At 36.4% G+C, this 14,432-nt stretch overlaps 1 protein-coding gene across 1 annotated transcript in view; it reads right to left on the bottom strand.

Annotated features, from left to right (window-relative positions):
- LOC124360751 (5'-AMP-activated protein kinase subunit gamma-2) overlaps positions 1–13,606 on the bottom strand; it is a 436,057-nt gene extending 422,451 nt beyond the window's left edge. The window contains exon 1 of the mRNA XM_046814625.1: positions 12,916–13,606. Coding sequence (XP_046670581.1) covers positions 12,916–13,596 — 681 coding nt within the window. The 5' untranslated portion in view covers positions 13,597–13,606. The remainder of the gene's footprint in view (positions 1–12,915) is intronic.
- Positions 13,607–14,432: the final 826 nt, after the last annotated feature.

Here is a 14,432-nt window from a genome sequence, read left to right as displayed (position 1 = left end):
GAGAACTTTCATAACTTTCCACGTCTCTAACTTTGATAGACTTTTCGTCTTGTAAATTACAGGGGAACAGCAAAGTTCGAATAAAAGGAATTATTGTAATGTAATTGGAACAGAGGAGGCGAACGTGCTTTGGAATAAAGGTAAGACGGAGAGGGAAAATATCGACTCCGTGTCTACTTTTAACCCACTTACCCCTCTCCCCGCTTTTCCTAGACCACCCTTCCCACCACGGTTCGACTATTACAGGCTACAGTCAAAGGGCTGACCTCCTTTTGAAGGAAGTCGAATTTGTCCTTTACAGGTATTAATTTGGGAAAAAACAAGGTTTACTACCGAAAAGAAAATAGGCTTAATAGTTAGTACAGCGATAGAACATGGGTTGATCGAGAATAGAAAGTATGAGAGAATTTGTATTATGAACTACTTATTTCTAATAGCCGTGCGACCCCTGAACCTCTGGTTCCTGACACCTTTTTTCTAACTTACAATAACAAATGTTTGCGAAACATGTTACAAAATGGCCTTTATTAGTGGGGGAAGTTGTGCTATACAGCGATCAATCAGTTACGATTTTCACCTGTTTAGTATTTTGTTGCATTTTTACTTGACACACACCGTGTCAAAAGGTATTATATCTGAAAAAATATTAGTTAGCCATTAAATTTTTCTTACATGGATATCTACAAAGCCACTGTTTTTATCAAATTGTTGCAAGAGACAAAAAAGTGTTAACATAACTTTTTCTTTCTAACGATACCTCATTTTTTTAAATCTGTAAAGGAAAAAACTATTTTATGGAAGGTTTTGTATTACACATGCAAAATAAACGGCCCATAATTTGACAGTACAGCTGTTAAGTCAAACCATGTTACACGCTGTATAGACAAATAACAAACAGTATATAGGGTCAGAGTGGCTACGGACAATACCAAAGTACCCAGACATGTAAAACTATCGTATACGAACTTTGTCGACGCTGAAAAGCGAAAGGGGATATAGATTGGAACTCTAATAAAGTTCTTCTTTGTTAGAGGTAAAGTGGGCCACCCGGCCGCGAGGTATCGACCCCTGAGGCGACACCTCCACACTTGTAACCCTCTCGCCCCTGCCCGAGCAGCTGTAAACAATGACCAACTGCCTCGAGCTGACTCGCAACACTTTTTAATTTCACACTAATTGTTACTTTTTTAACTCACTGCGTAACAATTAATACCGAAAGAACTGTGGGACATTACTACTAACGGATTTTGATTAACTTATTTAATATTTTTCATTACTCACACTTAATTACTCGTACTTATTTAATTAGTGAACTGAAAAAATGCAAAATGAAATAAAATTATTTCGAGAAATTTACGTTTTGGATCAATAATTTTTATACAAAATAGCATTTTTGAAAGTGAAGAACAATAACTTTCAACTGCTGCCACATCTTCCTTTCGCAGCGGTAAATAATTTCCGATGTTCTTCGCTGTGACACATTACCTAGGGATAGCTATCCAATAAAACCTTATATATGAAATTTGATCATTGCTGTGACACATTGCCCTAGGAATAGCTGTCCAATAAAACCTTGTATAGGAAATTCGTTCTTCCCTGTGACGCAATACCTAAGAATACCTGTCCATTGAAACCTTGTATAGGAAAATTGTTGATTGCTGTGACGCAATATCTAGGAATAGCTGTCCATTAAAACCTTGTATAGGAAATTTGTTAATTGTTGTGACGCAAAATCTAGGAATAGCTGTCCATTAAAACCTTGTATAGGAAATTTGTTAATTGTTGTGACGCAAAATCTAGGAAATAGCTGTCCATTAAAACCTTGTATAGGAAATTTGTTAATTGTTGTGACGCAAAATCTAGGAATAGCTGTCCATTAAAACCTTGTATAGGAAATTTGTTAATTGTTGTGACGCAAAATCTAGAAATAGCTGTCCATTAAAACCTTGTATAGGAAATTTGTTAATTGTTGTGACGCAAAATCTAGGAATAGCTGTCCATTAAAAAACCTTGTATAAGAAAATTTGTTAATTATTGTGATGCAAAATCTAGAAATAGCTGTCCATTAAAACCTTGTAAAGGAAATTTGTTAATTGTTGCGACCCAAAATCTAGGAATAGCTGTCCATTAAAACCTTGTATAGGAAATTTGAAATTTGTTAATTGTTGTGACGCAAAATCTAGAAATAGCTGTCCATTAAAACCTTGTATAGGAAATTTGTTAATTTTTGTGCCGCACTATCTAGGAATAGCTCTGTCCAATAAAATCTTGTAAAGGAAATTTGTTAATTATTGTGACGCAAAATCTAGAAATAGCTGTCCATTAAAACCTTGTATAGGAAATTCGTTCTTCGCTGCGACGCAATACCTAACAATACATATCCATTGAAACCTTGTATAGGAAATTTGTTGATTACTGTGACGCACTATCTAGGAATACCTGTCCATTGAAACCTTGTATTGGAAATTCGTTCTTCGCTGTGACGCAATTCCTAAGAATACCTATCCATTGAAACCTTGTATAGGAAATTTGTTGATTGCTGTGACGCAATATCTAGGAATAGCTGTCTACAGAAACGTTTATTAAAGAGATTTGTTCATAGCTGTTGCGCAATACCTAGAAATACCTGTCCATTGATAGGCGACTATAACAATTGAGTTGCTCTGGTACGTAGTTCTGCAACTCGGCACGTAGGCGGGTTAACAATTAGATAATAGCTCTACCTCGCCTCGCCGTGCAACCCTACCCTACCAATTTGTCTTCTGCGTGCGTCATCGCGTGTACACACGTTCGCTTGTTATTCTTTCTCATATTTCGCACACATCAATCCAATAACAATGTGTATGTACAACGAACTCTACACACAATCAACTTTACATACAATACACAAAATAAACAACTTTCGCTTTGCTATCAAAAGGTCAGACCATTTTTTATTTAAGCGTAAACATTTTATTTTTTTATCCATTATCTTTAAAATAGACATATTTACTTTACTTTAAAGTATATGGGCTAATTTTTAGTTTATTAAAGATTTGTTTTAAATTGCTTTTCTAAGAACCTAAAGTTTAAAACATTGAAACAAATTTACTATTATCCATCCGCAAAACAGTTTTACAGGGTGTTCAGTAAAAGAGTTTCAATATTTTAGGATTTTATTCAACACATAAAAATAAGCAAAAAAGTAGTCCATGTAAAGGTATGTTCTAAACCTTCAGTTTTCCGTCTATCTGTCTGTATGTGTTTTTTTATTTACAAAAATATATCTTTTGAACCAGTTAAGATAAAGTTATGAAACTTGAGAATTGCTTTCAAAATGGAGGACGTTAGTCGGGTTTGAGTGGTTATTTTGATGGAATAATTTAAACGCTTGCCATTTAGAAACGGGTAAAAACATTTTGTTAATATTTTATTTTAAAAAGGATCTACCAAAGGTTAATAAAGTTCTCACGATTCATAACTTCATAACTGGTTCAAAAGATATATTTTTTTAAATAAAAAAATACATACAGACAGATAGACGGAAAACTAAAGGTTTTAGGACATACGTTCATATGAACTCTTTTGTTCGTTTTTATGTGTAGAACAAAATCCCAATGTATTGGAACACTTTTACTAAACACCCTGTATAACTATCAATGCTTACTACTGAAGAAAGCACTTGAGATAGAGATTCAAATTCATTGATCCAACCCCCCTCCCCTGTACGTCACACCTACAGTCACATAAAACAGATGTGTATTGGTATCCTTTCTGAGACATACATACGGTTTCTGCCATAATTCCGCGTGTAACGCTCCTTTTCAAAAAATTAAGAACGGAAATGTTGCAGTTGTTGGTGGGAATTTTCGAATATACAAAGAATAGACACGATTTTCTCCAAAATATTGATGTTTATACGACTCGTATATGCTGTCGATTAAAGCTGACTATGGGACACGAACTACGTTCTATAGAAGACTTGGATGAGCAGAGATACAAAATATACTCAAGGTTGGAACTCTCTAATGGCCTACTGGGTTGGACTTGGGCAGACATAGTCCATGACTTAGGAGGGCATTATTCCTTTTTAGTATTACTGCTAAGCCTACTTTAACTGAATCTGTAGTGACGTTGAAGGAAGGGGTACTTTGTTAATATCCGGAGGCCACTCTGTCCCTATCTAATATTTGTTATTAGGCTACATAAGTAGGTAAATTACATGCGCACGCATTATAAATATAAAAAATTAAATTACAAATTTACGAGCGCTTAGGTGATTTGAGCTTGAATTTAGATACAATCTCGAGGATAATTTTCTTTTTCTGCTAGAAGCGGGGGGTTGCGCCAAAGGCGCCACTGAATCTACAACGTTAGCCAGGGGAATTCCCAATCGGTACTTTACAGACCTAAGATAACATCCCAGACGTCCAACGTCCAACGATCTGGCACGTGATCTGAGGTCGGAAAAGTGTCGCTCGAAAATTCTCCTGGCCAACAGTGCGGGGTCGGGGGCACCTGCAGTTCTGGTGAAAAAAGAAAAACATCCCTTGAGAAAGTACCTAAATTCAAGCTCAGATCACTTGAGCGCTCATAAAGGTTAACTCTAACTTTGGCACTACTACTAGCATATTTATGATAACCCAATCTAAACCGAGTTATATCGCGTAATAACAAGTAGTAGATAGGGACAGAGCGGCCTCCGGATATTACCAAAGTACCCCTACATGGATTGAATGTGTAGTGACGTAGAAGAAAGGTCTTTGGTAACTTCCGCTGATACCATCAGGTCGGTTTTGAAATACCACTAAGCTTCTATAATATTTGGTTGGGTAGTCCATTCAAAGTCCAATTATTGCTGTGGAAGTTGCAAAGTCATACTTAGTATGGTTCGATGTGACAGCCTACTGAAGTCCCACATTTCTCATCACATATATTCCATTTGTCCAGGTGCGAAACAGCTGACTGAACCCTCACGGGATCTGTGTTTTAACAATTTTGCAGACCTTTCTGATTCCACCATCCAGATTACATTGGATGTTACACTCCTACACTCCGATATTTTCAAAAAGGAACGAGAAGTATCAAAATGGTTAAAAAATACTGTACGTAAAGTATTGCGAGAGCCATTTTTATCTACTCTTAGAAATAAAAATAAAAATGACGGTAGTGTAACCCGTTTTTGGATGGAATTTTTTAAATAAAATGAAATCTTAGCTCATTAGGATATCTTTTCTGAAACAGAGGATTTTTTGACCATTCAACAGAGCTGTAATTATTTCAACCAATATTTATGAGAATCTTATGATTAGGACCGAAGAAAACCGTCTGGACATAACGATATACAAGTTATATGAAGGATGGCTGGAGCAAATGGCAGTTTTTAAATTTATAAAAGTATACTTTCCTTAAGAATAATTAACTAAAAAAAATATGATATAGAGCTAAATTATATTTTAATAAAATGTTTATTTTCTTAGGTCATAAATAATACAAAAAACATGCTAATCTTTGCGGTAGAAGTAATTAATGTGTATTAGTACAAAAAATCCACATTTTTAAATTTTCATTTTTTTATTGCACTTGTTACAAAAACTGCCTGGTTCCCATCTTTTAAACACTTAATTTTTCGAGGAAATGACTATTTGTTTTTTTTTCTTTTGGGGGGGGGTGTCTTAAGGGAAGTGAACATAAAAGGCAACATACTTTCAACACTAAACTAAATAATCCAAACAAAACACTTTGCAAGGTTATCTAAATTAGGTTATCCAATAAAATAAAAAAAAATATTTATTTGGCAAAAAAATTAAGACTTCTAGTCTCCGTACCTCGTTTGCTGGCACAGTTATAGATTTTTAGGCGCAGTTTAGGAGTTTTTTTAGGAGTTCAGATATATTTATAGTCTATAAAAACTAAACAGTATCATCTACAAAAAGTTAAACATTTGGGGTGTTATTAACCCATTTGATTCCTTGATAATTCAAACTAAAAAAAAGCACACGCACAATTAAACAAATTGGCTATCTGCTGTGGACAATGATATGGAAGGGTGTGGTGCCCAGATTATTGACGTCTTTTCATTCACCCAAGTGGAGGGACGGGTGACAGGTATGTCTGACCTAGCAGAATTAGATAGTGGTCATTCCAGACTTCTAGAGGTCATCTCGACAAACATTATGACAATTTTCGCACGTTAGTTATATTAAAAGTCGTGACACTGCGTACACTGAACAAATATGGTATATGTAATTACTTCGTGTTTGTATTGATTTTAACAGTTGGTGATCTGTTAGTCGGTTTTGAAGAATCACGGAAATTCTACGTTTAATATTCATTTAATATATAGCAATATGGGCCAAAACTATTGTAATTTGTGAAAATTTTTAGATTCTGAATGTTTTAAACACTTACTGACACTTTTGAATACACACCACTATCTATCGATAACTAGGCTACAACAAAGAGTTAAACTACATAAAATATATTACTATTTTTAACGGTTACACAACTTATTGACAACATACTTCACAAATCAATCAAAAGAAAATTAAGAAAATCCAGAACAACATTACTACCACTTCAAGATAATAAACAAGAATTCATCTGTACAACATACAGTAACATTTCAAATCAATTGCAGAAAATTTTTAAAAAAGCATACAACAAAATCTATCACTTATAAAACAAACAACAAATTATCACAAATATTAGGAATTTATGAAATTAAATGCAACGACTGTGATAAATTGTACATTGGCCAAACTAAAAGGAACATTAAGACACGATTCAAATAACACTTTGCACATATAAAACATGGAAGAAATGAAAAATCTGCTATGGCGAATCACTGTATTGAATCTGGACACACAATCTCTAATAAAAATTTACGATTATTAAAAGAAGTTACTAACACAATACACTTAAATGCTTGGGAAACATTTTACATTAACACAAATCAAGAAAAACTTATTAATAATGAAGACGGACCAATTCAAAATTCAGTTTTACTCTCATCTCAATTTATTAAAACGTAATTCTGATTAAATATTTTATACTGGCTAACCTACTTCCAAATTGTTTACCATATTATTATAAAATTAATTATTATTTAAAAAATGTATACATTTGATAATTTGTGAAGTGCTTGATGATGGAATCTTTGATTCAGAAAGGCCTTGCACAAAATAAAAATTATATTGGAAAATGTATTCGTTTATACTAGTGATAGTACAATAAACTCACTGACAGTTAAAAAATCTTAAAACTAGATTAACTAAATAAATTTGTATATTTTATCCAAGAATTATCGTTCCATGCATATATTTCCTTAATAACCAATATGCTGGGAATTTGTAAAACAAAATGGATTTCGATTCCTAAACCATTATTAGAAACTCAAGCATAAACAAACAAGAATTTTGAACGAGTAATGTTTCATTGCAATTCATGTTCGAACATTCTAGGTCTAAAATATTCAGAAACTAGCCTAAGTATTTTTATAAATTCACAGTTTCTTTATGTTTTATGTAATTTTTAGGCCAATAATTGCCAATTTTGTCATACCGTTTAGTACATTATTTTTTATAAACAATGGGAGAATTAACAATGAATACAAAAAATTTATTTATTTCTAACAAGGATGTTTTCATTCAATCATAGGCTCATAATAGTTTTCATACATATACTTGTGTTCATGTTTTATTTTAACGCACAGTTAACACATTGGCTTATTAATATATGAGCGATTTCGCTTTAAAAATTATAAATTCCCAGGAGCTTTTAAATATAATTACAGTTTTATTTTATAATGTATATAATTTTTTGAGTTTAATTTAACCATGTAATTACTTTTTACGGTATTTATTTTACCGTTTAATTATAATTATAATTGGTTTATTTTTACCATATAAATTCCCGGGAATTGATGAATTTTGGGAATGTCGCCGACAAAATTCTTTTGGAATATTTCCTCAATTTTAAATTACCTGGAATTGTTCATCACTATAATATATAATTCAGTTTAGAACATACACAAGTGAAATTCCATTAATCTAAAAAAAAAAAAAAAAATCATTACTGTACATAGCAACAACTTTATTCAGGATCGTCTCAGATGAAGCGAAGTTCTCATAATATTACCACTATCTTTATCTAATCGAGAACATGCCAATAAAATTGATTAGTTCTTAAATGAGTTTGTATAAATACCTCACTCTGAGAGAAATAAGAAACAATTAATAAAAAATAACCTTAGATTCTAAACGCATAAGCAAATTTTCAATGTCGAATCATAGAGAAGTTGTTGTAAATGTGGAAACCACCTTTATAAGCTAAAACGCTAGTTTACTGGGTAATCGTACAGCTGGCGTCTATGTAAAATGTGTAATAAACCAACACCAACATTATCAGATCTCATTAGGGGTATATGGCGGACAAGCTCTCTAAGAATGATAAAATAACCCCCCCCCCACTTCGCTACCATCACCACAACTGACCCCTACCCCCAACCACCCCCCCACACGTCCCCCTCTACGTTAGGTTTACTCGCCCTTTTACTACGCTTTCATTGACTTCTTTTACCTTTAGTACTCACCTATATCACAACCCCACTCACGGCTTCTTCGCAACTGAGGGGCTTAGTTTATGTTCTTACAGCCAATGTTTTGTTTATATACTACATTAGACTTGAACAAAATCAAGGTTTAGCGTTTTACCAATAATCTAAAGACAACGATCTCGTTTGTCGTATTTACAAAACGGTAGAGAACTACTATATAGTATCCCTATAAAAGTACTGCTAATACTACATAAAATTTTAAAGGTACATATAATTACAGAAAAAGTAATTCGTTCATATCCATTACAGTACACAATGATAAAATTGTAGAGTATATGAAGTTTAATGGGATAAAAATTGCATATATTATAGTATACTGTATTAAACATTCTTGTTATTGTTTATGACAGTAACAATTCCGTTTTTTTTTCTGTTCAAACATTAATTAAACACTGGTTGTGAAATACAATAGATTGTATATTATAATATATTGTATAGTATATTTATAAACAAGAAAATGTGATTACTTAAAAAATTAGATACAAAGTGAAAGTGAGTCGCTCACCCAGGCCTGTTTCTCTCCACAAACCTCGGCGGACACTCTGTTCCTGTTCCCTTTGGTAACACAACAAAGCAAGGAACAGCGGGAACGGACGGGCAGCGGGAACAAGCTCCCAGCCCCCATGTGTTCCTGCGGTACACTCACGTCCGCAACCAACCCCCGGCCGGGTACAGTCCGTTCTGGTCAGAGGGCTGGGCTCTAATGTCAACACCCTCTGGCGGGTCATCGCGGCCTTTCCTCACCTGACCGCGATCTCACGCAACGTAAGGCGATTTTAAATAATTGACCGAATCGATGGCACACTTACTGACCGATGTGAGTGTACAGCGATGCGACACTAGCGCTCGGCGGAGGGCTCCGGAACTACGACGGCCGTTAGTTGACTGACCCTCCGCTAGGGGCGGTAGCCGGCAGGGCGCATTGCCGTGACAGTTAATTGGTTGACTATTGAATTCAACGGTGTAGAGAATAATACAGGAGAACAAAGAACAGCTCTGAATCGTCCTTTCCCAATTTAAAATTCCTTTTTTTTCACAAAATTGGTTAACACTGAAATCCAATAATCCAACCCTGTTTAACAACAGTAGTTGTTGGCAATGAATAATAAATTGAATTCTGATCACACAAGAAGAGATGTTAAATGAACCGTCTAAAGGAATTTAGTTCATAATATTAATTAAACTCTAAGATGAAGTCGAAAATTATTCTGAGATTATTTAAAAAATCTATTAAAGGAAAACTTAATATGGAGAAATATTTTATTTACTTATATTTTACTTAATGAAACATAACCATCACTGTTACAGATAAATATAAAAACTTAATTTAACATTTAAATTTGACAACTACAATTTAGTTTTTTTTTATATATCCCACATTTTGTTAGACTCCATGGTGGTTGTAGCTCTTTTAAGGTTCTGCCCACAATTATCAAAGAAAACATATAGGGGGGTCCAGACAGCTGGTATTTTTTCGTAGGGGACAGAGAGTAAAGCCCCATTTTGTTTCTTAAAAAGTTCTTGAACCGTTTCTTTGTTGAGAACGATCTTTAAGCACTACATGTCAGTATACTGATTTTTTAAAGTAATAATAATAGTTTACAAAAAACTCATTCAAAATATTAAAAATTTGAAGGGGTCCGGACCTCTTGGACCCCCTCGCTGGCTACGTCCTTGGGTTCTGTACTAGTCCTTATTGATGAAATGCTGAATTTGTCATACCACATTGGCAACATATATTGTATAGTATGACCAAATAAGGATTGCGGTTGAGGAGCCAGGTAGTCGCACGCACTCACACACTCACGAGCGCAGAGGGTTGGGGCCAGCCCGGCACTTGCCGTTTTCTGTCCCGTGTTATTCAGTAACGAATACTCTGTGACGAATTATACGTTGTCTGGTATCATTTTTCTCTATTATAATGTTTACTATCTACATAATACTAATCACTTTAGGATAATATTAAATACGTAAATAATCCTGGTTTAATTGGGGAAGTGCACTAGGCGACTAAAGACGGATATTTAATCAGGTTCCAATCCCTTACACTCTGTGAGTGGGGTCTGCGCGTGTGTGGGTGTGAATCTACCCTGACCTAACCACAATCCCTATTTGTTAATACTATAGAGCATAGGTTCCCATCGTCCGCAAAGACGTTATTCCGAACTTTTTCTATGCTTATTTGTACAGTAGACTTTGATATATTGTTGGTTTTGGGAGCAGTTCTTCTGAATCCAACAGTCTTTGTAGTCTTAAAATACAAAAGAGAATTGTACGTATCATAATTATATGGGACATGTACCTTAATCATTGCAGACTTCCCATCACGCATTTACATATCTCCCTTACTTGCGCATTTTTTACTCTTCCAAGCATTTACATCTACAATTTCTTTAGGGCTAACTCATAATTGTTCAAGACTGTATTACTTTGCAACCTTGCAGCACTTGTCGCAAGGGAGGAGGGGGGAGGGGGGCAAAGGTTTCCTTACTTATAGACTGACTCTTCATGTCGAAACACAATGTTATTTACGAAACACGAAAACATTGTATTGTACTAGTATCTAGCTGGCAAACGTATTACTGGCACAATATATACCTACACGTAACGTGGTCTTTGACATGTGGTGTAAGAACAGTTGGGTTCTAATGTACATAATAGAAACATATTTTCTGATTTACATATAACTACACTGTTGGGCTATCATTAGGTATATTTTAAATTATTAAAACCAACAAGAGTACGTCCAAACACTTCTATAGCGTCTTACGCGTTAGGGACCATGTGTGTACCAATCAGCGGCATGCAGTGGTCAGATTGTTAAGTAGATTAAGTAGTTAACCTGTTCCGAGCAGATCACTAAAGCCGATAAAATTATGCGTGTAGGCTGTTTATTAAGCGTCAGTACAGGTCGAGAGATTCCATGTGGTCTCCTAGATGCGCGAGAGGGGAACCGCGGGTAGCAAGGAGGGGGAGCGGCGGTGGAGGGGAGTCCGGCTCACAGACTGAGCTCGTGACTTCCCCCTCCACTCCACATGACCAGTAGGCTACTGCGCATCGTCTCGAGGACCACATGGAATCTCTCGGCCTGTACGTTTCCCACCATAGATCAAAGGCTGATCGCTAGCTTTGCCTGTAGCAAACTATCAGAACTTTGACTCCGTTATGATATACTCAAAATAGGAGAGAAATTAAAATACAATAAAAATTACAATTAAAAAAATAACTTTACCAAGCAATGTTATTATGTAATTTAGAACTATAACAATTCCATTCACCATTGCCTTGTATTGTAATATTTAATTATGAGTATTTTTATTCACCTTTGTGACATATCGTTATTTTAGGGATATCAGATCTCAACGCCTGGAATATGACGTTGTCACAGACACCTAGAGACTGGAATCTGGAGTCATGTTCGTCTAAATAGATGCAACAAAATTAGGCTACGAAGAAGCTTAAAACGAATTCTGCATCGTTTCGACGTCAGATTCGCCTACACTGCAAAATAATAGTGTGACCAACTTCCCACCATTGCTACGATGTATAGACCCATTTCATTCCATCATGTTTATTTTCTGGAAGCAAATATGATGCAAGTTTTGATAAAAATGAAGTAAAATTTTAGATAAAACTGAAGTGTAAGTTTAGATAAGTTTGAAATGGAAGTTTATATAAAACTGAAGCAGGGGAGCTCATAATGGAACATGTTAGAATATTGATGGCATATCCAGCCTCAGCGCGAAGCATGACACAATTCATTGAGAATACCTATGATATTGATTATTACCAGCGCCGCCTGGTAATAAGTTACATACATGGGCATATAAACCTTCTACGTGAAAAAATACATATACGTAATACATATACGTAAAAATTGTTATAATGATCGGTCAAGCAGTTTCTGTGTCTATAAAGGACATACAAACAAACATTCATTTTGTAAATACCTACAGAACACTGCAATACCGAACAAATCTTTTTTTAAGATATGCTAGCCCAAAGGAAATAAAATAAGGTCTTGCAGTAAAAGGAGAGATACCATACGCGTATCGCCAGCGCCTGTCCAATAAACTGTCACGCTACCATCTCATGTTTCGACCCGCCCCAGTTTCCAGCACAGCTGTTACATTCAGTTCCGTTAACAACGAGACTTCAACATAACATTACATAAGTATCGTAACTAAAAGTGTGCCTTACCACTGTTGTCATAATGGTATTGGAATGAAAAAATAAACTTATTCATATCCGTTTTACAAAAGCAACCCCGAATATTTTCTAGTATTTTCTAGCACACTTAGTAAACTTTACACACTTACCCTTTTCCGCCTGGCAGTGTCAGCGTCGATCCTCCTCACCCAGATCTCCTCGGTGGAGTCGTTGTCCAGCGTGGATGTAGAGCTGGCCTGACTCTTCATCTCGATTATGCTGGAGTCGAAAAAGCGTTTATCGAAATGCGGGGAGGTGCCGCGGCTCAGGGTGCGGGGAGAGAGTGGCGGGGTGTCTGGGGTCAGAGAGGGGTTCCTCTTCGGCGTCGGGGGCGCGGAAGATGTCGGGGAGGATTCGGCCTTAGACTCTTTCGACTCGGCCTTCGACTCCTCCTCCTCTTCCTCTTCTTCATCGTCGCTGGACGTCGAAGAGGAACTGGAGGTTTCCGAAGAGGAGGAATCGTCTTCGGCGGCAGTCGCAGCCGTCTCCGTAGCGGAGGTCGCGGACTCCGCAGCCGCCGCCGATTCGTCCTCCTCGGGACACTCGCTGAGCCTTCGTCCCGGATACTGGCTCCTGGACGGTAACCTGTTCACGTGATGAAGGAAGTAGTGCTGGAACCACGACACGTCATCGCTACTGGTCCGCGAGTCGTGACCCAGAATTTCCTTCAGCGCCGCGAGCGATGTGATGGTGTTATAGTTGATCTGATCCCTGAGATCATCGAAGTCATCGTCCTCCTCGTCCTCGTCCGCCGGCGGCGGCGTCTTCTCCCCCTCACCGTCACCGGACATCGCTGCACCTGCAACATGACATGCCCTTCTCAGTCTTTTGCCATAAATTATCAAAGGCTGGGGTCATTGTATCAACCATAAAGAGGAGGTTAGCAAAAAAAAAAAAAAAAAAACATCTTTCCTCTTACACCTTCTAACAAGTCACCAAATCCCTGAATAAATTTTAAATAATCTTTTAGACTAATTTATACATAAACTTACATTTAAAATATTCAGGGTATGAAAGCATCAAATCATCATCGATTCGCAACCGTCTTCAAATTTATCACTCTAATACTAAGGGTCACGTAGTTGTTTATAAAACCCTATAACGCTGTTATTTAATTTCTAAGTGATCGTGGAAAATGCGCAAGTCACAACGATTTCAATAATTAGTGGAAACGTGATTCCACAAAAATTACATAACAGAGAGAACTATACCCAGGGATTACTGTAATTCAACTTGCAAGTCATGCAGGCAAAAAGTCAAGTCAGCACTTCCAATACACCTTCACCACAACGACTTTTTAAACCTTTCAAGTGAGTAGCGTCTACTTAGAAATGCAGGGCTGATAAACACCTGCTGGCGGCCACGTGCGATTATAATTATCAATTTCTGTAAACGAAGTGTCGGTTTTCCTTGAAGCAAGCGCACAAACAAAGTCCCCACTAATCAATTCAGCAATAACTGTCACCAGGCAAGTACATCTTATCTTCCCAGGCGATTTTAATGAAAGCAATGACCTGATAACTCCCAGCGATAGCGTGAGAGGCTTGCGGCCTTATCAGCTTCGGGCCGCTGAGAATCAACTGATTTCGCAAGGCGATTATATAGAAGGCAGCAATCTGATAACTCC

Source organism: Homalodisca vitripennis, chromosome 4 (genome assembly GCF_021130785.1).
Source record: "Homalodisca vitripennis isolate AUS2020 chromosome 4, UT_GWSS_2.1, whole genome shotgun sequence".
Taxonomy (NCBI): Eukaryota; Metazoa; Arthropoda; class Insecta; order Hemiptera; family Cicadellidae; genus Homalodisca; species Homalodisca vitripennis.
This window is presented reverse-complemented; position numbering and strand designations above follow the sequence as displayed.